Source organism: Dromaius novaehollandiae, chromosome Z (assembly GCF_036370855.1).
Source record: "Dromaius novaehollandiae isolate bDroNov1 chromosome Z, bDroNov1.hap1, whole genome shotgun sequence".
In the NCBI taxonomy this organism is placed as follows: domain Eukaryota; kingdom Metazoa; phylum Chordata; class Aves; order Casuariiformes; family Dromaiidae; genus Dromaius; species Dromaius novaehollandiae.
In genome coordinates this window covers 54,162,099-54,188,648 of record NC_088132.1, presented here as the reverse complement: position 1 = coordinate 54,188,648, position 26,550 = coordinate 54,162,099, and the positions used below count along the sequence as shown (strand labels likewise).

Below are 26,550 nucleotides of genomic sequence, written 5' to 3'. Positions count from 1 at the left end.
AGTCTCTTCCAAGCTCTTGATCTATTTTTAATTTGTTTTTTTAATTAAACATTTAAACTTGTGACTTAATTATTATTGGGCACAATGGAAGGAAAGCTAACTCAGTGTCTTAAATCCAGTCACTTCCAGCCATGAAGACAGTGGCTCAACTTTGAATAGTGGAGTGTCGTTCAGTGGAAGCAGCTACCACAAATGCAAATTCTAGTTACTGAGTGACTGTTATTACTGAAGACCATTTTAATTGCCTGCTTAATGCTGTAAAGTCAATGTTACCTATTTGAAAACTGTTTTAACTAAATTTTTAGAAAATCAGGGAGGTTCATCTCAGTCATGTATTAATTATAGTATAGCTTTCTCTTACTCTGAATGAACAGTTTTTCCAATCTCTTTTTCATTTATTTTAAAACATGGATGATATACTGGAAGTTTCTAGAGGATTAGTATTTCTCGACACAGTGGTAGTCTCTATATAAGTTTTAGGGTTCAATCTCCAGCACAGATTGATAAAAGAATGCAGAAATAGTGTGATTACGGAGGCTGAAAATCTGGCTCAGTGCTTTGAATAGCTAATTCTTCTCTTGACAGTGGAAATCTTTCTTGCTGTACATTACAAAGAGGGGCCTTTGTTTGTTTTTAGTTTTTAAGGCCATAAGATTATAAAAGTAATTTCATAATTTTTTCCCATACATGGAACATTATTCTTCATCCAATTTCTAGTGATGCATGTGCAGAGGGTAGCACCCACCAGGAAAAAAATGACTTCCTTATTTATATTTTATTTTATTTTGGAAGATGGGAGAGAAAGCAAAGTAAAAATTGGACCTTGTAACTCTACCTTCAAAATGTTTCGAAGAAGCATAAACTAAATGCTTTGGAATATGTTTTTCTTTACTGCAAATCATATCCACAGAGTAGACTCTCCCTTGCCCCCAGATTTGTGATCCCTTTGTTTACTATGGCAAAGCAAGCATTTTCTTTCTTTAATCATTTCCTTTTCTCTCTATCTTTTCTGGGAAAGAAATAGAATGGCCAGCCAATACGAAGAAATCATCATACTGAAAAGAACAACATGATTTAATTGTCATTCACGGGCATTAAAATTCAGATACATTGTGAAATACAAGGTAATGACAGAGCACATGAATTGACTCTAATGATAGAATTTTTTCCAAAGAACAGAATATAGCACAGACTTTTATCCAGTTCTTAAGCTGCTTTTTAAGGTTTTTATCCAAGCACCTAGCTAGCTTATTCAAAAATTAGGAAACATCTTGACCTTTGACATTATAAAAGGAAGTGGAGTCAGTAACTGTAAAAATAAATAAAATTCATGTCTTTTTGTCTATTTGTGCCCATTTCTCAAATAATCATACACTTTTTTAAAAACCTGCTTCCATTAGAGCTAATTTTTTTTCATACAAACATATTTTCATCAAACTGTCCCATTAACTTTATCTGTTATAATAATAGATAATATCGTATATCTATACAGGGATCTAAAACTAGCCTGTTCCCAGATTGGACTGCTGGACTTTTCGGAAGTAACACGACAAATGGAAATTCACATCCTGAGACTCTGTCACATGAACACCTGATTGCGAGTAAGCAATATCTTCGGTGTGAGTTTGTAGGTGTAACTGAGTGATGAATTTGGCCGCTTGTGACCACATTACAGTTCAGGGTGGCTCTAGCGGCCTGGTTCTGCGCTGTGCTGTGGCCTCCTCGTGCTGCGAGGTGGGAAGGCCTGGCTGCTGGGGGTTCCCCAGAGCTGAGGGGTCAGGCTGGGTGGCGAGGAGCCTGCGCAGCCCCAACCTGCGGGGCTGGTGACGCCCAGCGTGGGCACACGGCTGGGGCCGTGCGCCTGTCCGAACTAGAGCGAGCCTGGGATTGCTGCGGTCCAGGACGTGACCAGCCGTCTCTAGAACGTCATAAGGTTTGCGAGAGACCAAATTTACCTTTTCCCGCAACACCTGCAGTCTAGCAGCCCTGAGCACGGGTTGGATGTCTACATTTTTGGCACACTGGAGTTCTCAGTCCTGCAGATGTGTCTGGGTGAAACCCTGTGAAGTTTTCTTGAAAGGAGGGGGAAAAAAATCTGCGTGTGTGTCTGCCTACCACTGTGCAACAGGAAAGTGGTGCAGTCTCCTCCAGATGTAGCAGATGTTGGGGAGGAGAGAGGCAGCTGTATAAAGGCTTTCCCTCTTTACAGAATGTCAGGATCTAACAGGGGTGGCAACTCCTCTGGGGTATTCCTATGGCTTTTTCCATATCACTGCCTCCCTGCCCATGCAACAGAGGAGATTAGGAAATACTTTTTCTGTTTTTCCAAGGATTGGATGGAGGAGCAATATGTATTCCTCTTGGTTGCAGTACAGTCTTTTATATCCTGTCCTTCTCCAGCACAAATATTCTCCAGTTCTCTTACCCCTCCTGCGTTTTTTTTTTTTTTTTTTTTTTTTTTTTTTTTCCTCTCCCTGAAGTGTTTGGAAAAGATTCTGAGTGGTCCAGGAAAATGTCTGAAGTGAACATTGGTTTAAAAAATGACTGATGAGGAAAGCTTATATGGGCTCGGGGGCTTGGTCTATGATGTGTCTTTTTTATAACTAAGTGAAAGACTTTCAAGAAAACCTGACTCCTAGTGAATTTTTTAAAAGGGAGTTTTGGCACCGGCATTGCTTCATCTATATAGTATAAGAAAATATCCATATTGACAGTGACTCAGTAGGATGGAGTTTTGCTTCTGAGCTTGATGCGAATGAACTCCAGTGCAATACCTCCTGCGCTAGGGTGGCTTTCTGTTACGATCCTCTCATGTATTCTCCGTGGTTTATTCACAGAGTTTTTACAATAGGACCACAACCATTTTGGGAAGGAGGTTTATTTACTCATGTCCATGGGAAATTAACTACACAAAACCATTCATGAAAGCATACCAGTTGTGCCCTACTTGGATAATACCCCTATGTCTCATTTAGATATGGAAACAATGGGAAGCTATAAAACTTTGTGTAATACAAATATTGGTCCTCCAAAGTCTTCATAGTCAGTAAGCATAGAGTAGGAAAAAAGTTCTATGTTTTTAAGTGGTAGAACCAATACTGGAGAGGGAATTTCAAAACTGCCTAAGAGATTTCTCAAGACCAAGATGTTTTTAATCAGTGGCCTCTTTTTATTTATTTATTTTTTGGATATCCAGCTTGAGACACCATAAGTGGAGTAAATTTTCAGAAAGCCTTGAGCACCCACTCTTTTAAAACTGGTTGCATTAAGGTATCTGAAGATGAGCACCGAGAACTGCTGCATCCAAAATAAGTTTGCATCAGAAATCCAAATTCCCTCAGTTTGGCCTTTAGGGAGGACTTAGTGCTTTAGGCAGCTCTGAAAATCCTAGGCACTGTGCACAGTGCATGTTTATCTCTGACACTGGCAGATACAGGTAAACATATTCCACCTAGACCATTGTGGAATTAATGAAATGAAGAATTTCAGTAATTTTTCTGTGAAAGTGTTTTAACTAAATAATTCTTCTAGATGCAAATGAGATGTAAGCGAGGAAAGAAAGTGTTTTTTCTCCTCTAAACATTAATAGCTGGTTTCTAGTTTTTATTTAATAATCTTGTTTTAAGACTTTATCATTTTAATGTTTTTCCCAATGTTTATTCTTGTGATGTGTAAGTATGAAAGAAATATTAAATATTCTAATGTTCTTTCATTAAGACAATAACATTTCAAAGGCTAATGTAAAATCAAGCTGCTAAAGTTTGCAGTTTTTCTGTCCAGCAGTTCATTTATACAACTGCCCTGAGTAGATGCGATATGCTGCTTAGCAAATGGCCTTTAAGAATTTAAAAATAACTCAGTAAAGCTACTCAAAGGTAATACAACACTTCTTAGGCATCTTTAATTTGAGTTAAGAAGAAAATAGGGTTTTCTCTTTAGTTAATTATTCATCCCCTCATCAATGTTTTACAGACAATAACAACACAATTGAAATGTTCAGGAGAACTAATTGTGCTTGTTGCTATGCATGGGATCATAAGCTTATTTTTCAGAAAGGCAAGTTTTTAAATGGTAAAACGAATCCCATTTTTGTGGACTGCTTTAAATGCTGCTTTTATTAAATTGTGTATTGTTCCCGTTCGAAAACATTTCCTTTCTATTTTTTTTGAAAAACCTCGCTGAACCCTTATTAGCAAAAGATTATCTTATTTCAAAACTGCAGATGTAATTAATTTGCAGTGTATCTCAATGTGTAAAAATGTGTAAAATTTGTGCTTGTAAAAGCTTCTGCTTTGAGTAGCCTTACATTCCGTAAGTGAGTCCTAGCAATCATCAAGCTCTATTGCATGCCCCATTCATGAAAAGTATATTTTGTTGGGATGATGTAGCTTAAAGAATTTGGCTCTAAAGCTTCCTTATCTAGAGCTTCCATTAAATTATATTAATTTAAAATATCTATGGAATGATACTTTTACAAAAATATTAAAACGAAAAAAAAATTAATGGGTTGGGTTTATGAAAATGACTCTTTACAGTAAGTAAAAAAGGTTTATCACAGTTTTGGTAACTTGCATGAGTTCATATCGAAAAGAAATCTTTCACATGTTCTTAATGAATTTAAAACTGTTGTGCTCTAGGTATTTTCAGTTGTATGCTCTGAAACAGTAGACACCATATAGCTTGTGCTTTTTATCAGGGAAGCCTACAAAGCGAACTGCTGCTTCATTAGGACTGCAGCGTTTTCTTGGCCTAGAGATTGGGTAGCGGACACTGCCGTCAGCCAGCCAGCCAGCATCACAGCGGTCATATCCTAGCAGTTTCCAGGCAGCAAATATCTGGCCAACTTTAGCAATCTGTGCCCCATCCTTCAAGCAAGCCTGAACAGCTTCGTCGTAGGTCAGCTTGGTTGGGTGTATTAGGTAGTAAAACCGACCTGGAAAGAGAAAGGAAATAAAGAGTCATTAGTGAGATGAACAAGATGCTATGGTATAATAAAGATGGCGTTTGGGGAAGTTCACTGCAGAATCACATCAAGCAACTTGACTTGTTCAGAACCATGAGATTTATACTTTCTGCTGTTAAAATATTTTTATTTTTTGTATAGTGGGTTTATAAATAATGGGAGGAAAAAAATACACATGTAAATTTATGCTAACTTAGCAAGGCAAGGGATCTCCACCCTCACTTCATTTAGTTGTAACTGAACTGTTGTAATGCGTTTTTCCTTTGCCTGCAGAGGCAGAAAAATAGGAAGAAAAAGGTTGAGGAGAGACATAATGGAAGATACTCTGGGATTTAGAGGATTGCTTCAGTTCTGCATCTATCTTTAAGGGAAAAGATGCATTTACCAACAAAGTCCCCATGATATTCCAGCAGAACTTCTGAACAACCCTGTAGACTTCAGGAAAAACAAGTCTCGTGCAGCGGTAGCTTATTGATAGAGAAGGGAAATTAGTTAAATGTCTAAAGCAGTGTAATTGTACATTATGTTTTCAGCGTTAAATGAGTTATTCTTCTCAGAATGAGTTTTCTTCTCAGAAGCATGGCACAGTAAGAGTTGACCTTTGATAGTATTTGGGTGAGGGTGGCTAGAGGTAATGCGTGCAGTTTTACTCTTTGGCAAGGCGCTGACCTTGTTCCTGATTAAGTACAAGCACAATTTAAAGTTTTTCTGTAAGAAAGCTGAGATATTGCACAGCTTCTCAGAAGCAGAGTTTGAACCTGTGGTAGATCAAAAGCATGCCTGTCATAAGTCTTCGTTGCTAGAGTCAAAAACATTCCCAGCAGTTCTGCAACTCTGTTTCTTTTTAGGCATCAAAGGGCACATTCTCGCCATAAGATGACATTGAACTGATAGTGCTAGTAAAAAAAAAAAAGTGCACCGGTCTCAAGGTAATAAAAACATGTGCCAGCAAGTAAAGCTCATAACGGAAGTCTCCTGTACTAATCCATAAGCAGCAATAATACAAACATTAATTTCATTTATAAAGGCAATATAAATTCATTGTAGGCCTTTTATTCATTATATTCAAGGTTATTTATCATGATTGGATTGACAATTAACCAAGTGCTAGGTAGAAATGGATTACAGAGGAATAGCACTTAGCTGAAGTAATAATAGTTTCCAAATAAGTCTGCAACATTTTCAATTTGACTCTTTTCTAAGGGCAGCTCAGCTGAAAAACAAAGCAATTTATCCATGTAGGGTTCTTGTTCTAATTCCAGGGAACACTCTTTACTTCTTGATTAAAAATGTACTCCAAAATAATAACCTTTCTCTTCCTCATAAAAAACAGGCAAAGGCACAAACCTAGTTCTGCTCTTTTTCAGATTATTTTCTCGGTGAAGAAAAAGCAGTGAGAAAGACAAAGACTTATTTAAGCTCTATATCCCTGAAAAAAACATAGCTTTTTCAAGCATGGAAATGTCAGGTCAGATGAGAATATGATAATTGAATTAACTTTATGTTAAGGTTTGAAATTTTGCACTATGACGGGAATCTTTTTTTTAAATGCATTTACATTGTGGCTGTGGTGGTGAAGAACCTTTTAAACAATTTCACTGTTGTCAGAGACGATATCCACAGTGTTTCAACAGAAAACATTACTTCTGAGAGTAAATAATCTACCCTTTGTAAAATGCTTGCTTAATTCCATTTCAGCAAATTGACAGCATTTACATAGTGCTGCTAAAAAGAATGTCTATTAAGAGGAAACCTGTTCCTACTATATTATTAAAAAGTTTCCCCAAAGCAAATAAGGTTTTATACTTAGGGGGACAGGGATTTGGACTGATAGTATGTAAGCTTCACCTAGCTTATTAGTTGCTCTTCAAACCATATGTCAATGGAATGTAATTTCCTAGGGATTTGCCGTAAGGTCAGGTTTTTGACATATGACATCAATAATAAGAACTCCTATACTCTGCCCCTCCCTTAAGTAGGAGAACTTCAATAGTAAACCTCCTGGGGGAAAAGAAAATGTGTATCCAGGATGATTAAATAAAATACTATCAATAAACTCAGTACAAATTTGCTGGTTTTGCCTGCCAACAGGTTAGATGGGTTTCTAATGTGCTGACTTCTCAGTCTTAATATTTATTAATTTATGTGGCAGGAGATGGAGGGATTAATTGTCTGTCTCATTAATACGTGGTAGTTAGGCTACTCCTACAGAGGACAAGCATGCTTGATCTGACTCCTCACTTCAAATCATGGAGCAGAGGCTCTCCTCACACCTAATCCAGCCCCAGCTATAATGGGTATTTTAAGTTTTTTCAAGTAATGTAGCAGTTTAAAGAGGAAAACTTGAGCACTTGACCTAAATACCTACACCCTTGTGACTGCAGTAGCTTGAGGGATGCACTGCCAGGGGAGATTTCCCCAACCTCAGCTCTAAATCAAGAGAGCAGAGATCTGAGATCTGAGACTAAGTTTTTGTATTGCAGCCCTGGGTTTTCGGCAGCGGGCCATCATCTCTGGAGGCAATGAAAGGCAGTGCCAGTCTGCCTGCTCTCTCTGTGGCAGGAGTTAATGCAGTGCCTTGGAAAGAAGGCTCTTGGCCGTGTGCTCGGAGGGGAGGCCTCCAGCGGCACGGCCCATCCAGCAATGCACCCAGCTGCGCCGCAGGGGCAGCGCCCGTAAGGGAGTCACTGAGCGCAGGCCTCCCTTTGCAGTAGGCAGGCCGCATATACATACACGAGGGTGCCTACAGCCACGGAGATCAGTTTAATTGTTTTCCCGCATGAAAAGTAAACTATTCTCCATTTGTGGTTTCATATGGCAATAAAAGAGGTTCTCAGCAGCCAGCAGGATATTTCTGCAACTTGCACATTGTGTAGAGCCTGTCATCTGCTCAACAGCCTCCAGTTCAGTGTATCTTAATATTAATAGTATACGGTTGAGCAAGGCCATTTCCTCAAAATTCAAGAACTTACTAAAAATGTGAGAAGTGAGATGCTTTCCATTCCTTTAATGAGAAGATTCTGATAATTATTTTAAAATACAGTGATGATTTAAGATAATTGACTTCAAATTGCCACATGAGAGTAGATAGGAACAGTTTAAAACATTCTCTTGCACCCTTTCCCCCATGTGCAGCAAGTCCAGCGGCACAGAAGCACTGGATTTTTAAAATTCCATTTTTAAGAATGGATAAGAAGTTTCATTTTGGTATTTTTGCTTTTCATTTTAAAACAATGGCTACATGTTCCTAGTGGCTAAATAGTCCATTTATCTGGAATGGGCAAATGAGCAGTCAGCATACATTATCCAGAAAGGGCTTTATGCACTCTTCTCCCATTTAAATAGAGATGGTGGTTAACATATCATATGCATTATTGTAATAAGTAGGTGGTTCACAGCTGCACTTTTAACATGATCCCATAAAATTCATTCTTTGTATTTTTAACTTCGTTAACATATGAGATTTTTGCTTGATTCTGCTAGAACTGATAAAAAAATTGTTTATGCATTGTAATTCTATGTGCAAAGCCTATAGCAAATGCATGTTAATGAGCAGAATGTGTGAGAGAAGCTCTACTTATACCTTTTCTTTTCTTTCAAAACTTTTAATTACACGGGAACTGACAGTTATGTTTATATTTAGCTCACTTAACACTTTCCAGTGCAAAAAATTCCCATGACTTCTCTTTGAGAAATGCACTGCCCCCCTTCAGCAAGCTTTTGATATCAGGTGAGGAATAACCACTCAGACTATACCATTACATATCTTTGTCCCATATCTTTTGGGGGCTGCGGGGAAGACTGGGGCAGCACGATTCACCTGCACTTATTGCCCTGAATCGGTGCCCTCCTTTACCTCCTGGAGGGAGCGTATGGAAACAGAGCAGCTCCATTCCTCGGGGCAGGGAAGGGGGGAGAAACTGGGATGGGCTGCAACTCCTGTTAACCTGTGGATGACAGCAGCTTGTCCCACCGCATGGGGTATGAGCCTGCAGCTTTTCCACAGAGGCCATAGACTAAATTGGCTCCTACTGCAGAGGATGTGCAGGGAAGCAAAGCGTGGTGAGGGCTGCGTAGCGCACAGTGCAGATGTCAGAAAATGCCAATGTAGCAAATCGAACTTAAATGCTTCCCACTTGTGGGATATTCATTTCCAATAGTCTTTATCAGCTGAAGGAATCTAAAAGCAGGATAAGAACCACGTTGCCAGCTGATAGTTATTTTTCTGGAGGGAGAAAGATTATATGCTCCTTCGCAATATTGTAGGGGACAATCACTATTACAGCTGGGGCTTGAAATCCTGCTACAATGCTTGTACAGAAAGGGACCAAGTGGCATCTTTCCTGTGCAGCTATACCATGTTATTCCTTGAGCTCTGAGTGGTAAGTATATGGATAGCATTATGTTAATGTCATTCTTTGTATAGTTTTATGAAATACATCACTATGTATTTTTATGAACTGGTCAATTGCTACTACCAGTATTTATATAGTACGTGATACATTCTGGGGTTTTTTGCTTTGCCTGTACAGTCACAAATCACGTGAAGTTCTTACACAAAGCAACAGAATGATTTGAGTATGAAATGGTTATACAGGCTAAACAAAATGTTCAAGCTGTGCACTTATGCTAGTCTAAGAAAGACACTGTTGAGGGTAATTTCATAAAGTACTAAGATTATTTTATATAGTGTTGCAGACAAAACTTTGCTGAAACAATTTCCCCATGCAGTTAACAGGAATGCATGCAGAATTTTTTACTGAGGGTATCAAAGCAAATTCTTACCCTTACTATTTGGTTTATTCAGTTGACCACAGTGCGCGTCCAATAGCTCCAAAATGAAAATACCGAATCTGGATTTGAAGTCAACTGTGTTATCAACTATGTTTTCATTTTTCACCTTAACATCTGAATGTAATTTTGCTGTTTTGGACCATTCTTCTTCAGGTAAAGAACAAGCTTTGTATATATTTTAGTCAAAGACTTCTTAGTTTCAACTGTTGAACTATTTAAAAATGAGTCCTTTTTGAAATTTCCCCTGAGATTATAATGTGTTTTTGGGATTCCCTTCTCTAAGAAGAACCCAGTGAGTAGAAATCTAAACCTCACACACCCTCATTCTTCATAGCAGTTCACACAACTGAGACTTTCTGAGATTTTTTTTTTCAAGCCAGCATTACTACCCTGTGATCCTAGGGCATTTCGCATTTCTCCAGCTCCCTTATATAAAGCTGAAAGCCATTCTGTTTTATACTGTCAACAGATTGCAGCAGTCATTGCCACTGCTGGAAATGCGTGATGTCCTAACCACATCTCATTTTCCTTGGCTGTTCCTGAGCTGAGAGAATCAATCCTGCATATATGACGACTTTTCATCACTACAGGAACAGCTCTTTGCCCGTACCCACTATTGCTGACAATCGCAACCTGGTTGCAAAATGAGCTATCATAAGCCTTTTCCCTGTATAGTGAGAAAGGTGATGAAACTGTTAAACAGATGTAAACTGTCTGAAGTGTTGAGGTGAAAATAGGAAGCTGGGATTTTGAGAGAGTCGCTGGGGCTACTGTGGATATTAAGGTATCACTGGGATGTGAATAGTGGAGGACATAGCTGGGACATGGAAGGATAACATCAGCTGGGGAGGAGCTGGAAAGGAGGTGGATGGTGAGAGAAGCAGAAGTCCAGATTTCATGCTGATGCCCTGGGAGACTCATCTAGCACAGAGCTGGTGGGGACTGGAAAAGGTGGTGCCCAGCTCTTGATATCACCCTATTGCCATGCAGAATACTACATGGCAGGTGGCTTTAATGAACTCAGCATATGAGCTTCGTCTGGGTGTCGTCTTCCCTTTGAATTCCCTACCACCTGTATGCCTCTGCCTCTTGCTGCCTCATGCCTCTTTCTTCCTCTATCTCCTGATGTCTCAGTTGTTTATCCATTTACTTGTTTATCCATTGCTACATTTTTTTCAGAAATGATCTTTTTCTTTCCTTAACAGATATTGTCCAGTTATTAATGGCTTAGTCTGAAGAAAGGGTGGTGGTTGGTGATCAATAGTCACGAACATATATTCTGCAAGTGCTTTAAATAGTGTAGCTATTACTTTTTAAAAATTTTCCTTGATTATTTTATTTCTCATTGTTATTTCTTTAGTACATGGTTAAATCTGTACATAAGAGATGAGCTCTTATAGGATTTGGACTTACATAAATTAAGCAAGAAAAAATGAGCCAGCATTTCATATGCCAATGATGTAGCATGATAAAAATCAGATAAATATTTGTTTCAGATTGTATCTAGCCTAACTTTTGATATTGTTGGTTTGAGGATTTGGGATTTTTTTGAGAGGGTGGAGCAGACTTAACATTAGAGCATATCTTCTGAGAGCAGGGCTTATGTTTATTTTTTGTGTCTGTGCTCAAGGACAAACATGCTTCATTGTGGATAAGCAATCTGAGCATAAACAAAAAGAGCCATGCTCCTTGGTCTGGTTGGGCTGCAAGCCAAACATGTGTGAAGTTGGATAGAAATTACCCACAAGAATGATGTTGTAGAAGATTGTAGACTGCTTTTGCACATGTTCCCTTGCAGAGTTTCTCTTATTCACAGCCATGGTTTTAAATTCCTTTCAACTACTAGATTAAACCCTAAATGATAGCAACCTGAGATCAAGTCATTTCTGACCTAAAGTAACACTTACTAATAGCTAAAAAGCCTGCAGTCAGTACACTAAGGTTTAGAGCACCCCAGGATCATAGCAAAAGTGAGCAGGTTAGGGCTTTGGCAATGTACTAAGATTAGCAATCTAAATTATTACGTGTAAAAGCTAGAAATAGCTGTGCTGATAAGGAATTATTAGTCATATGAAATTTGGTGCATGAGCTGGAGCTGCTCGACACAACAGTAGAGACATGAAGTTGCAATCAGAATTTTGTTTTGGCGATATATTAACATTGTAAAACCTCATAACTATAACTGAATTCAAAATGAAAGCTCGATTAAGGGAATTATGGTTTCTTCATGACTTTAACTGAAGTAAAGTGGGCATATATCAGCATTAAAAATTACATACAAATTTTAAAGGAGTGAAAGTGGAGATATTTGAAACTGCTGCCAGTAGAAGTTCTAAGTTTTAGAAATCGTCTATGTGAACGTGTGGCAAAGACAATTTTACTCTGGACACGTGTCTCTGTAAATTCAACAATAACATTTTCCAAAGCTAACATAAACTTTGACAAATCAAATATCACTTGCAGCCCTTTGCTGCCATTGGAATTATTTTCTTTTCTAAGCTCAGCAATGGCCTTATACAAGGTAGAAGCAACTAAAGCTCTTACCGTTGAAGTTTGAAGTGAAACAGAAAACGTCATATCTGCTTCTTTCCTTATCCCAGAAGCCGTAATTCCTGACCCCCGGCACGGTGTTCCTGCCGCCGCAGGGCTCGCGGGGCTTGGTGATGGGGTACTGCACGGAGCCGTCGCTGAGCCAGCCGGCGTTGCACCAGTCCAGCCCCGCTCGCCAGGCCTCGTAGAGCTGGTCGAAGGCGGCGATGATGGCGTCCTGGCCCCGGCACGCCTGCTGCGCCTCGCGGAAGTTCAGGTTGTACCGCCCCAGCCGCGGAGAGTACGGGAATACCACACCTGCGGTGGCAGAGAGGCGGTGAGTCGTGGGGGGTTTTACACACTGAAGGCGCAGAAGCAAGGGAAACACCACTTACAGTCGTCAAAAGGAGAAATAAAGGTTAACCCCACGCTGCGGCAGGATATTAAGCTGTTCGATTTCTGGGGAGAAATGCTCCATTGGCAAATCAGCCCTTTTGTTCAAGCAGGGCATCGGACTGTCTCCTCGCTCACCCGGGGACTCCGCTCCCCATAACCCGTCCTGCTCCCGGCGGGAGCCGTGCCAGCTCTGCGTGCCGCCCCCGTCTGCGGCTCTGCTCTCCCCGCTGTGATCTCACCTCTGCCCTCTGAGAGCGCTTAAAGATGGGTTGAGCTGATGGAAATTTTGCAGCTGAATGTTTTTCATCAGAAAATGTCCATTTATCAACTTTGATTTAAAAAAATTTAAGTAGAAAAAAGCCAATTCCTTTTTTTCCAGGATGCAATTTGGGGATTTTCTGGTACTCATTTTGGAAAGAGTTTAGAAGGTAGTAGTAGAGAGTAGCATGAGCTTTTTTTTTTTAGATGCAGACATTAAAATGAAATGTTTTGCTTGACATAAAAGTATTGTTTTCTTTTCATGGATTCTTGCCAATCCATGAATTTTTCATGGTCTTTTGCTCCTGATTCGAAACAGTTTTCTTCCCTATGCCCCCCCCCCCTTTTTTTTTAAATTTCAGGTTATCCTAGGAATTTCATGTCAGCCTTAATAACAACAGTGGAAGGCTAGACTGGTAGGAGACAGAATTAGGGTCCTGAGGTATTAAAGCAGGAAATCTACAGGGAAATCAAATCAGTGAAGATGTGTGTGGCTCTAGCAAAGGAGACCTTTTGGACACTTCCCAGTGGCTGCCTGGCAGTCTGTCACCGCAGTCGCTCACGGTGGAAGGGGAGCTCCTCGTGGAAGATGCCAGCAAGTATGGGCCCTTCAACAGGAGACAGTCTTCCCCAATCCCAGCTGGTGAGCAAGGTGGTGCTTGGGATGCAGCAAAGCCAGGTGGTCCCCGGAGGAAGCGGCATGAGACACTCTCTCCCGCCACCCCTATGAGTGCCAAGAGCAGCACTGGAATAACTGAAGAGCGTGTTCTGGAGAGCCTGGGGGACTGGGGAGCCCTGGTGTGGAGGTACAGATCTGCTGATGCTTCCTTGAGCCGCATGTGGGACTTGGGACATAGGCCACCATCACACGGCCCACAGCTGGGTCTGTTCCCTGTCAGCTGCGAGCTGTCATGGTGGGCACGGAGGAGACCCTCCTGTGATGGAGAGTGCCCAAGCGGAGATTGGAGACATGGGGATGCCTCCAGAGTTGTTTCAATACTGACATTTAATCAATCTCATTGCCTTTTTCTTACAGATTTGTCTACTGTGTATTTTCTGTTTGTTTTACCAGAAACCTCTGTAATTAAAAATTACTTCTGGAAGCAGGAAAGATGCTTCAGAAAGTGTTGAAGAACCACCTCTCCACATGGCTCTGACAAAAGGCAGTACAGAGAAGAGAGAGATTTGAAACAAAAGTTTGGATCAGACCACCCTAACCTTTGGCAAGGTTTAGAAACTCAACCCAGCTCTAAATTTTACAGTTGGCTTTAGCCCAATCTTTATAATAAGCTGAAACAAAATGGCATCAGAGAAGATCCAGCTCAGGATGTTTATTTTCAAACATCTCTGTAGAACTAAGTGGTGTAGGATGTAGAAAGGCTGAAGACAAGATAACACATTAGGAGATGAGCCAAAAGCTTTAAACTGGTGAAGACATCTATCTTTCTTTTTACTTTTTCCCTGTTGGTGAATTCTCCTGCCTATAACAAGTTCCTTGTCTCCAAGGCAATGTAGCATAGGATAGAGAAATTACATTATGGTCATGCTCAGCTGTCACCATGCAATGAAGTCATTCTTCTTTTTGAACATTCAAATCCACTTTGGTGTCTATTCCACGGGTATCTTAACATCTCCTTCTTGCCCTTCTCTTCCTCACCCATCTATTGTCCCAGCAGTGTTATTTTTGTTAAATAATATCTCTGCTATTAGTAAACCCAAGTGAATTGGTCCAAGAAAACAAAGCATGCAAATGTAAACTTGGCAGGGTAATAATAAACAGGATTTTGTTCTACCTCAGTAATTAACTAGAAAGTCTGCTGACTTTCTTTCCTTTTGTAAATCCTTTGTTAAAGGGCTTTTCAGTTATTAGCTGTTCTGCACTATAAAAGGTGAATGATATGTAACACATTGTGTGCTGTTAACTACAGCTTCATAAACAAGAAGCCATAAATGTTTCATGTTCATTCTGGATCTCTGAAAATTTTTTTTAATCATTTGTTCTCCCTCAGTGCTAATGGCTAGAAATATCAATGACTATAGTAAAAATGTAGCAAGTGCCAGAGGAGTCCAAGCTTTATTACTTTATTAAAAATCCAATGCTTATTTTTTTTCTAGAACTATACCTCCCCAGACTCCTGACTCCTGGTCCAGCACGAGTTTGATCTGCATATACACGTCAAAAAAAACCTAAAATCACCAGAGATGGATACCTATTAATAAAAGTCTAAACTCATATACTTCTAAAGACTGAGCAACAATTCATCAGAAACTGTTCAAGCAGATTTAATTCCTTACGGTTTCAAAAATCACTTTTTTGAGATGGTTAAAAATGAACATAAATTTGTTACAAATCTACTTAAGTTTGACAGTTTGGGCCATAACGTTTTAATAACATAAATATGCACAGAACTGTAATATTAGCTTTGGGCTATATTTGGAGAGAGAGGCTAGAAGCTGATTTTTGTTTGAGTTCATCTGCAGTACAAGTCTGCAACTGATTAGCATTAATTTCACCCTGCAGATACAGACAGGGGTAGCCATCGGTGATTTTATATAGGAAAATTGACCTTACGCAGTTTTGTGTGGCTTTGTGTTATCTTGCATCTTTGCTGTTACTGGTTCTTTCTTCCTCATTTCTCTATCAAGCCTAACACTGAATTGATAGATAGATCTATACGCATCTTCTTCTTGCTACAATTTAGCCGTTTTGAACCTTAGTTAATTGGGCAGCAGCATCTTCAGTCTTGGCTCCTGCAGCCCATCAAAAGATAATGCGCTCCATCTGGGCTTGAGTGGACGAGGTTGTCTGGGGGCTGGTTGCTGTTCCCAAACTAGAAACAGAATCTAAACACCTAACTCCAATCCTGTGTTTTATTGCAAGACAAAACACCCACTTCCAAATGTTAACAAATTCAGCTTGGGAAATGGAGGAGAAAATGCTTCCAGCCTCGAATGGCTGCTATTGCTGTGGTTTTCAATTACATTTGAATACCTTTTTTGCTGGTAATATGAAAGTCTCCTGAAAGTCTTCTGTTGGGAAAGGATGGTATTTTTCTCATCAGTATGGTAGTTTTCTTATCAGTAAAACTTATGGTTTTAGCTGTTTACTTATGACCTGCTCTCTGGTTCAGTCTGAACAAAATTTCTAAATCCTTCCCCCTATTTTCTATATTACCCTCTCAGAAGTGTCCTGTCAGCGGTGGTAGTACCTGTCGGCAGTGGCATTACCTGTAGGTAGACAATGCATCCACCAGCCTGTTGGGATATGGCTCTTTGTAGGGAGCGAGTTGTTAGACCCCTGTTTAAAACCAGGGAATGGTTGTTCTCTTGGCCTGAAGAGCCTTAACTTGACCTTAGTGACTCAGTTCCTTGCTTTAAGCAAGCAGCTTAGACATTTGTAGAGCTTGAGTAGGGAACATTAATTACAATTTTGATTTAGGAGGTAGCTCTTCTCCCAGATAATCAGTTCTCTGAAATACTCCTGTTAATAGCAGCTGCTCTTCTGCCTTCCTCCAAAGGAGGAAAGAAACTGAAACACATTAATTTGGTGGCAAATTAATCTGTTAGTGAAAGAAGAAGGCCTGACAAGGCTTGCTGCATGTGCCTATTACAGTGCAATTGCAGTCCTGAAAATGGCTGCTGTTATGGGAGTTAGGATTTTTACCAAATCAGAACATAAGAACTGGAAGTATAACAAAACCTCCCCATATCTGTGCCTGTATTTCTATGAATGCCTTACTTTCAATCCCACTAATGTACAACTCTGCTCCTATTGCTGTGGCTTTTAATTACATTTTTTGCAGGGAAAACTGGGAGGAGAGAGAGAGGGGACTACTGAAGCTGGCTGTTTTGCAAAGCAAGCCATCGCTTTTGTGCAGAAGGGTTTAATGCTACTTTTTTATCCTGGATGGGGGAAATCTGTTTTTCTCTATTTGTCTTGAGAGGGAGACTTTTGAACAAGTCTATGAGAATTAGATGCTCAGTTATATCAGAAAATAAGTGGAAAATAATCTTTAAAATAGAGCTCAACCTTGCTCACTTAAGGAATGGAAAAGACATGACATTTGCATGTCCCTTGTATGCTATTTGTGTTACACATTCTTATATGCAGGTAGTCACTGAAACTCAACACGAGTCCTTTGCAATTGCCTGGTCACTAGAGACACGTTCTCAGTGCAAGGAGGAGTAATGGTTACCCAAGGCAAAACGGTGAGGAAGGAACTTTAGAAAGCTCAGCTCCTATAACAGTTTTAGAAAGCTCAGCTTCTGTAACAATTTATGGTTGTCTATTAAGGCAACACTGTATGCAATTAGCAGTTTTAAGAGTATGTACAGATAGAACAAAATAAAACAAATTTTTGTTAACACATATGGAAAAAAAAAGTCTCTTTACAGCCAGAGCAAAGAAATGGCTTCCTTCAGTTCTAGTCTAAACAAAAAGTAAGTATTTTGTAGCCAGCGTAAACACAGGGTACAGTAACGTTTGCTATATGCTGTACTGTAGGGTACAGTTTTATGCTGGTAGGTTCACGCACTTGAAGGCAAAGTTTTCCGTGTTGGGTTTCTAAAATTCTGCAAAAAGTGGAAAGTTCTTCACTTTCCTTGAGCATCCATCTCTATTTCTCTGCCTGTCAAAATCGTCAGATACCTGATTATGTAGCACAGACTCCACGGGTGGCCACTGGCTGTCGGCAGCGGTGGTGACTCCGTTGCCTGTAGCTGGAAGCTTGCAGCAGCGCCTCTCCGATCATGTCCCCGCACCAAGCCAACAGGGACTTTACTCACTTTTGACAAATAGAGGCTAGACTTATCCAGCCTAGACTTATCTGGCCCATGAGCAGATTATGCCCTTCTTTTTGCTTCAGCTTCTGTCAGATTTGAAGACTGTTGTTTCTCCTTGCTCTCCTTGGCTAAGCAGTCCTAGATCTTTTAGCATTTCCATTCAGATTTTGGTTTCTAGATAATTTTGTGTTGCTCTATTTTGTACTTTTTACTTTGCGTGCATCTTTCTTTTATAGTACCATTGCTCACACTAGACACAGTAGAGCCAGATCTGCAAAGATCTGTTACCCTGTCACAGAAGGAATGAGATTGGTCTGACATGATTTGCTCTTGGCAAACTCCTGTTGTCTTTCACAAAGCTTTGTGTTGTCTTCTAGGTATTTACAAACAGTGTGGCCTGTAAAATCATCTTTTCTGTAGGCAGAACAACAGATTTGTTATGTGAAGAATGTTTAAAATAGATTTTTGTATATGAATGTGACAGCAACACACAGAAGAAACATATAGAATACGCATTAGACAAAATCTGATATCCCCAGCTGCAAAGTGCATGGAATTGGTAAGCTTTAGGCTCTGCATCTTGGTTTCAGTTATGAATCCCTTGTTGCTTACATGCAACCTAAGAGAAAATGATTATATTAGGAAATGATTACAGTGACCATTTGGAAGAATTTATTTATATGAAGTTCATGAATTCGTTTGATCTATTTTGAACTATAAAGTCTTTTCTGAAAGAGATGGCCGTTCTTTTTCTAATTCTGTCTTGGACATAAAGGCTCATGTACCTCTAAGCAGGATCATAAAACCCGATGATCTTCTATTCATGTGGAGCCACCCAAAGAGTTAGTTTCCATCTAGAAGAAGCAGTCCGCAGAGATTTTTAATATGTTTGTCTAGATCTGCATATTTCTGGTACTGTTGAAAGTACAAAGCAATTATTTCAGAACCTGTATTGCAAAGCTACTATGTTCAGCTATCTTCTACCTATGTACAGACAAACTATAGAAAAGATTTCCTAATAGATTAAAGCTCTGCCTTTTGTTGGGGGTTCAGCATTGTTCTACATTCTTGGTCATCTGGGCTGTGAATCTTACTCCCTGAAGGAATTGTTCACAAAATCTGTGCCTGGGAAGTATGGTAGAGGGCCAGTGCTGGAGCCTTCATCTGCCTGAGAAGTTCAGCATACAAGCCTAATATGGTGAGGTTCAAAAGTATCTAGTACATAGAAGTATCAGACTAGTATCTAGTCTATAAGAAAGAACAAAAGTAAAACACTAAAATAAAGAAACTTTAATGTAAGCTGAGAGCTCTTTCTTTGCTTATGACTAATGTAACAGTATCTACCTGTTGTATGAGAACTTTAATTTGGTTAAGGTTTTAACTCCCAAAACGTTTGACAAAGAACGTAAAACTCACAATGCTTATTTTACATGTAAGGAGCACAGCATGGCCAGTTCAGTGGGAAAATGGCTTTGGCAACAAGGCCAACATAAAAAGTGTCCAGTTCCCTACAATACTTGCCATTTTTCCAGCCACCATTCCCAGCTTAACATTGCTGCCCTCAGGCTGGTACTTGTACTGGTAAGGCTGAGCTACAGGACTACAGGACTAAACAAGATGATAATGATTAAATGACAAAATAGTGGGCTTTTTTTTTTTTTTTAAGGCTATTTTTAAGCTGCATCATTTTCATTATCTGGTTTACAGCACAACCTCATGAACAGCTGCCTTGGCTCAATGAAGGGCACAGAGAAGTGTAGGTGGGGTAGAAACAGAGGATGGGGGGTGCAGAGAGGAGGCCTGGTAAGTCCTTTGGCTGGCTCCACTGGTAAAGCTGGCAGTTTGTGAAAGATGGTACTGAATCCTAGCCCTGAGCTCCTAGCCAGCACTGTCTTGCTAGTGGAGGGGGAAAATGGCATGGATCTGCTTCTCTTAAATAGTATCAGAAAAGAACATAAAAGGATGTATAGCATATGTAACAATTATGGGCTGTATCTAATTCCACTGCTTTTTCAAAGCTAAAATTACCCAATTATTGTGGATAGTTTATTTAATAATGATTCCAGGAAGCCTGTAAGTCTAGTAAGAACAGATCACTGCCGTGTTCGGAGAAGAAAAAGGTCCTTTGAGGTAGAGGTCAACATCTCACTGATATATTAATATGCTTTCACCTAGCCAAAGCTTTATTGCTTGTACAGTGAACTCACATTGGAGTGATCAGCTGTTTTGTACTGCTGTGGGGCATTCCTGGATATAAATGGTTTTGTCTTGCTGCCAATTAACATCCTGAGGGCCAGCATCTCAGGACATCAGACTATTGATGTAAATCCTTCCTACTGTGAGATTAACCTTATTATTTATAACAGATGTAGAAAGTTAGGATGGGCTGATACATTTTTCTTTTGTCCAAAGACATTGATTTTTTTTCCTTGATCTGTTCTGCATTGCCCAAATGCATGAAACAGCAATTAAAGCCAGCACTGCATGAAGCTGCAGGTGAGATGGAAAAAAATGAGTGCAGGGGCATGAGAAGAGAGGAATACATCCCCCTTAATTATATAATTCCATTATACATATAAGTTCATTTTCATCATTATCATTTTATAAGACAAGTGAAATGAAACTTAGACCCAGAATCATTGATTCAATTACCTTAAGCCGGACTAAACTGTCTTATTCCAAACTGAGACACTCAATAGTCTCATCTCAGTTCTGGAAAGTTTTACCATGATGTTTCCCTAATGAGATTTTCCTGAGTGTGCTTATGAAACATCACTCTGTAATGTCAGAAATGAACAGTTTGACATCTCTCCCATGTATGACCAAAATCACCAAAAGAGACCTTGTTCCATATGTTAAACAGATCCAAGTTAAAATGTATAAGCTTTCCTTTGACTAGAGATTTGGACATGATTAAAGAAATATGATTCCTCTCAGTCACTCCTGTCCAGTGAATTTCCCTATTTTAAGGAGGGTGGGAAGGAGTGGTGGTGCTGGAGAAGGTGGATTGAGGGTGGCATATTTCCAGGTGAGACACAGTTCAGTAGCAAGCTAGAGGTAATGCTGTATATGACTGGGACGTGGAACCCAGCCCTCATATTCAATGGGCTGGTGCTATACCAACATAAACAGTCCAATAGAAAAGAAAATATCCTTTTTTCAGCTGTGTTTTCAACAAAAGTAGCTCCTTTCTGTCTCTGAAGCAAGGATATCAACGTGCATCCTGATTGGATCTAGACACCTTGCCACCCAGAGAGGTAAGATTTAAGCAGTGTAACATCTTTTAATTCTCTCTGTTGTTGTTGTTGTTGTTGCTGTTTTTTAATCAGACGTCTCCTGACTTTCTGGGAGGAAAGGACTCCACTTGGAACCCGAGGCGAGCCTTTGCTCCCACTCAGAGCCTGTAGGCTTCCCAGAAAGCAGCAACCTGGTTTAGGAGCTGCAAGGTACCCCTATTTAGCAGATTTGTGTATTTGTGGAAGACAGCTCAAAGGCCTCAGCTCCTGAGGAGCCCAGGGAAATGCTGCATCCCCTAGCAGCTGCTGGTGCTGGGTCCAGTCCTTCTGAGCCTAAAGCCATAAATCCTTTCCCCCCCATCCTTCCACTTCAAGCCCTGAATTTAAGACACATGATTTCTTCTATGTTTACTGTTGACTAGCTTGTGTGGTTTGTCCTCAGTATAATTGCTCTGGGGAACATCAGGGTTGAGATACCTCACTCTGTTCACATGCTGCTTGGGAAATGTAGACGTCTATCTGAGCAAACTAGCATGTAAAAGTCCAGTTGTGAGTTTAGCACTTAATTCTGGGCACTATCAAAAACTGTGTAACTGTATTTTGGTAACTACTGTGTGTAGTAAATAAAAAAAGATTTCTCACTATTTTTTTCTAATATAGAGCCTTTCAAATATCGCTCTAACTACTCTGCCATGTACACAAGTATTTGTACAAAGCCTCAAGCCAAATTTCACATTCTGTTACTGCAGCTGTCAGTTTTCCCTCCTTTCCCAAACACTCCTATGACAGCAGGCAGCATTTGTGCTGGAGTCTCCTTGCTTTTAATAGCAGAGAGCTAATGAACTTTGACTCGAAAGGCACAATGTTAAGTGGCACCAGCCGAGTACCTGTGCTACATTTGTGGTGTGATGAATCCTTTAGAGATTTTACACAGGCTCTGACCCTTTTACACTGGCAAGAACATCTTATGCCATAAAACACTGGGAAATCCCAGCAGCTGACCAGGAATAAGATATACTGCTATTTCTCTGAAATCTTTTTGAAGCCTGACAGATATATGTGCTTAGGATGTGAGGAGACTGACATGAGAGTATTAAAGCATGCCATTGTGCAGAATTACTGAGCAAAGCTATATCCCACCTAACAACGCGGGAATGGACTCCAGCACTGTCCGCAAAACAGTTCAAGAAGAGCAGAGACATGCTGAGGCCAAACACAGGTAAAAGCTGTCACCTGTTCCTGGTCTGGATTATATGGTATCTGCTATTTCTCATGTACGCCAGACAGTTGCACTTACCCCACACATTTTTGTTTACATCCTTACTGTCTTGAAATCACCCTGTGAGGTGACTCCCCTGGGGCTGTTGATCTTGTAACACATCTCCCGAATGCAGGTCCCAGAGCTGCAGCCTGGGTAGACCTCCAAAGCCTTACTTTTACTTGCGGAAACCAGACAATGATAAACAGAAACTGCTCTCACTCCGGTGGCTCGTCCCAGAGAGAGCAGCTGCAGTGAGCAAGCACTGCAGCGCTTCCCCGAGCGAAGAGGAGGCTGAACACATGAGTGCCTTTGGCTAACGGAGGAGAGTAAAGCAATATGCCTTTTCCTCCTACTCATCTCTCTTTTCACTCAGAAATGAGTTTTAGATAAAGAAAATTGGACATGTATACAGGTTAAGTTTTCTCCTAAATTTCAAATAACAGCCTGCATTCTTATTGCAGACTGATTATAGGGGGCTGAAACAGTCTGAATTGACAATCCCACATGCATGGAAACTAAGGGGCTTTTCTGTGCTCAGAAAATGTAATACATTAGCAGCCTCTTACCAGGAAAGGAGAAATGAATGTAAGGAAGGTAAGGCCATGCCATCTATTTGCCTTCAAGAAGCAGTGGGCTAGTCTTATTCTGTATGCAGATGAAGTAAACAGTGTAATGTACAATAGGTCTCAGTGAAAGCTGAAGAATCATACACCTTACCCCTTTGCCCATGTGTAAGCCAGGATTTTGGTTTTCCTTTATTCTTTTTTTCTTTTCTTTTCTTTCTTTTTTTTTTTTTTTTATTCCCCAGCTACTCTCAACAGATGACTTAGCTTCTACTTGCTGGTAAATATTCGCTGGTAAGCGAATGAAGCATTCTCATGAAGCTCTTAGTTTATTGCTGAATACAGTGCTTTGGGGAAAAAGGCCAAATACTGATTCAAATGCATTAAATCTCATAAAATTTGTCTGAATTTCGTAAGAGTAAAGGAAAGCTGACTGTTGGTCCTAAGCTCATTTCACTAATTTTTCTGATGTTTGTGTACTATACTGTTTACAAGAATGTTGCTGAGGGAAATTACTACAGACTACATGTAGGAATTATCTTGGCAGGCAATGTAGGGATTTATTTTGTATAATTATAAGGCTGGAAAAAACAAACCATTGTCCCTGGAAAACTACTTTAATATTGTTCCTTTTTGCAAAAGATTTGTATCTGCTTGATAACAGAACATGCCCCAAAGTCCTGTGAAATAGCCATTAGGGGAATATTTAATATAATTTTGCCTAAGTCTACTGTAAAACACAGTGCTTTCTGTAAAGTGATAGGACTAAATTAAAAACATATGGAGTTCTTCATGCTATGCTTGGTCATTTTTTTGGATCCCCTCACACTGGGGCTCATCAGGGGCTGAAAATGCCATAGGCTAGTATAAGAAGTTGTAGAAGTCCTAATGTTCTTCTAATTTATGTCGGCTGCTATAGGCTGCCAGGCCAAGATCCCCAGCGTGCAATGAATCCCACTTCTGAGCTTGTTGTTATCACTGATAATACAATGCTGGTGGTATTAGGAAATGAAGGCATTTGTTAAGTCTCTGCATGTCTGAGTGTAAGCAGAATTCAGGTGTTACCTACCTTCTAAATCCAGAGCCACCACTGCTGTGTCATCCTCTAAACCTTCAATCACCTCGCACTTATATCTCCCATAATCCTCTAGCATGATATCTGTGATTACAAGAGAGGCATCATTCTCGCTGCTTTCCTTCAGAAACACTCTGCCCTGGTAGTTTCCGTAGCTCTTTCTGTGATGTCCCATTGCAACAAAGACGTCCACTTCTTTGAGGTAATCTGAGGTGAGTTTGGTCCACTTGACCCGGATTTTGTGGGTTCCTGAGCCAGCTGTTGATGTGTGTTCATGATAAAATTTACATGGCAGTGTGACATTGCCACCCCGGTGTGTGAAGACTTTAGTTTGTTCTGCTACCACAAGTAGACGGGGTCCATTTTCTTCTAGGATTTAAGGAGAAAAATAAAAACAAGGCTTAGTCTGCATCCTACTTTTTACAGAATGGACATATGACCAATGTATTAGCTATATTATACCACAGGTTTGCAGGATTAGGTCCCTGCAATCATTTTGTGCCTATGCAGCAGTAGGGTATATAAGCTAGTAGTATATAACTATTTACTTAGTTAAACACATAAAGGCTGGTAGCACACACTGAAGTGAGATTAAATAGCAAGATGCAGCTTTATTTCTCACTCTGTATATGTGGGAAAGTGGTGTGCGTATACTCCCAGAGAGAGAGAAAGGGCAAAGAGGTTCCCAGCACTGGCCACTGTGTAGGCAGAGGCCTTCCTACGTAATCCATGGTCATGATGATAGAGTGGTGTTGACTGGATTAATCGGTAGGTAGACATGGGGGCTGAGACTTTTCCCTCCTTTCCCTCCCAACTGCATAGTCCGATAGCTTGTTAAGAGACCTCTTACTTTTGAGGCCTTGATTTTGCAAATCTGAGCGCACAGGACATCACAACCAGGTGTGGTATTAACTGCACATTGGGAACGTCGCTTGCATGTAACACCAGCTTCCCTGCCTCACAGTTTCCTCTACCATCCAGGTGAATATGGTCATCCATAAAAGACTCCACACAAACATTCTGTATTTCCCTGTGGGCTGTTACAGGGCTCCCCACCTCCGCAGTTGTTTTTTTTCATAATTCAGTGTTTGAATATGGATCGAGCTCAGATGGCAGCATACAAACCCCACCATGATCCAGGATACAGTGACTCATTCTCGCAAGGTAGGAAAAACGTAACTGTACAAATAGCACTATTTATATTGACATTAAAAGTGTCAGCATAATTTTAAAATGTCTGATTTTCTACTTGCGTTTTATTCTAACCTTTGACTTTGAGTTCCTCTTCTGACATAAACACATCAAAGGAGGGAAGGTCAGTTTATCAAAACTATCATATTTGCCATGACATCCTCAGACCAGTAAAATCCTGTCCTCCTTCCTGACTGGCCTCATTTTTTTTTCCCTCATCTTTTATCCCCCCAGGCCTTCAAATGTCTCATTATTTTATCTTTGAGATTTTGTTCTGACATTTCACATGAACACATATTTAAATGACCAACTCCTTTTCTCCTTCCCTTACCCCAGCTTTTCTGCTCCCTTTACTCTCTAGTAGGTCTGTGTCACTGATGTTACTCTATTAAACCGTTGTGTTTGTGATAGTCAGATAGAACAGGTGCTCACTTCTCTGGGGCTTCTTTGCTATGCTGTGTTGTCTTGGGAAAACCCTGGGAAGCACAGATTTGATGGTGGCAGTCAGCTGATGGATCCAAAAGCTAGAGTGCTTCTTTTAGCACCTCTTGCCTCTCATGCGTGGTTTGCAAAACTGATTCAGCAAACTCAGCGCTTCTGTAGATATTGCTGTTTTCTATCACTAGGAACACCGGCTAAAACTGGTAATGAATCACCAGCACTCCACTTACCAGAACAGAGCTACTGACCTTGCTGTACGTAACAAATTACCAACAAAGACTGTAATTACATGTGTGTTCAGTATGGCAATAGCTGCCTAGATATGTGATTCTCAAGTTTGAGGCTCAATAAGGCTCCCGCTGACTTCAGCAGAAGGCAAGGCAAACTTCCTCAATGGAGGGGGTTGCTGTAGAGGCCAACCTGATGTCTCTGAAGGCTAACAACAGCTTTCTGCCATCTTCGGTGGGCTTGAATCTGGATTTAATGGACAAAAATCTAGAAATGCATGCAAAAATTTTGTCATCCAGAGAGGTCTGGATGAAGGAAGGAGAAAAGGACTGGGTCAGAGAAGCAGTGAAGATGCAGATAAGCCGATGGACAATCTTTCAGTGATGAACCCATCACACAGTATTTGATCCAACCAGCTGTCTGTTTACAGCTCTGCAAAAACACACACTGTATCTGCAGTCATGGGGAGTGGAGGGAGATGTTAAGGCTTGCAGTTTGCATATGTCTCCAGAAAGTCCCAGGCTTCTAACCATTGACTGATCTGCTAATAAATATATTCATTCCCTGTAATGGGCAGTTTATGCTTGACTTCACTATCTGTTGATGCTGGCTACACAAAGCAGCAGAAGAAGCCTCAGGCTATATAGCATTTTATGATTAAGTCACCTGCAAACATGTTCAGGAGTGGTAATTTCAAAGACAAGCTCACTGAGTTCAAATGTGCTTCTGCTTAAGAATACAAGGTAGCCCAAATTGTGCAGTTCTTTGTCAGGAAATGCCGTGTGAAGAACATTGCTATTATCTGCATGGGATAGATAGCCGGAAAGCCAGTT

At 40.3% G+C, this 26,550-nt stretch overlaps 1 protein-coding gene across 8 annotated transcripts in view; it reads right to left on the bottom strand.

The window, feature by feature from the left end:
• Window positions 1–1,053: 1,053 nt before the first annotated feature.
• LOC135323424 (hyaluronan and proteoglycan link protein 1) overlaps window positions 1,054–26,550 on the bottom strand; it is a 69,155-nt gene continuing 43,658 nt past the window's right edge. For 7 of the 8 annotated variants that reach the window (XM_064502890.1, XM_064502891.1, XM_064502889.1 and 4 more), the window contains 3 exons: window positions 23,852–24,226; window positions 12,302–12,604; window positions 1,054–4,933 (listed from right to left, as the gene is read on the bottom strand). In XM_064502890.1, the coding sequence (XP_064358960.1) occupies window positions 4,644–4,933; window positions 12,302–12,604; window positions 23,852–24,226 (968 nt within the window). In that variant the 3' untranslated portion in view covers window positions 1,054–4,643. The remainder of the gene's footprint in view (window positions 4,934–12,301; window positions 12,605–23,851; window positions 24,227–26,550) is intronic. The other variant, XM_064502892.1, reaches the window with a different exon arrangement.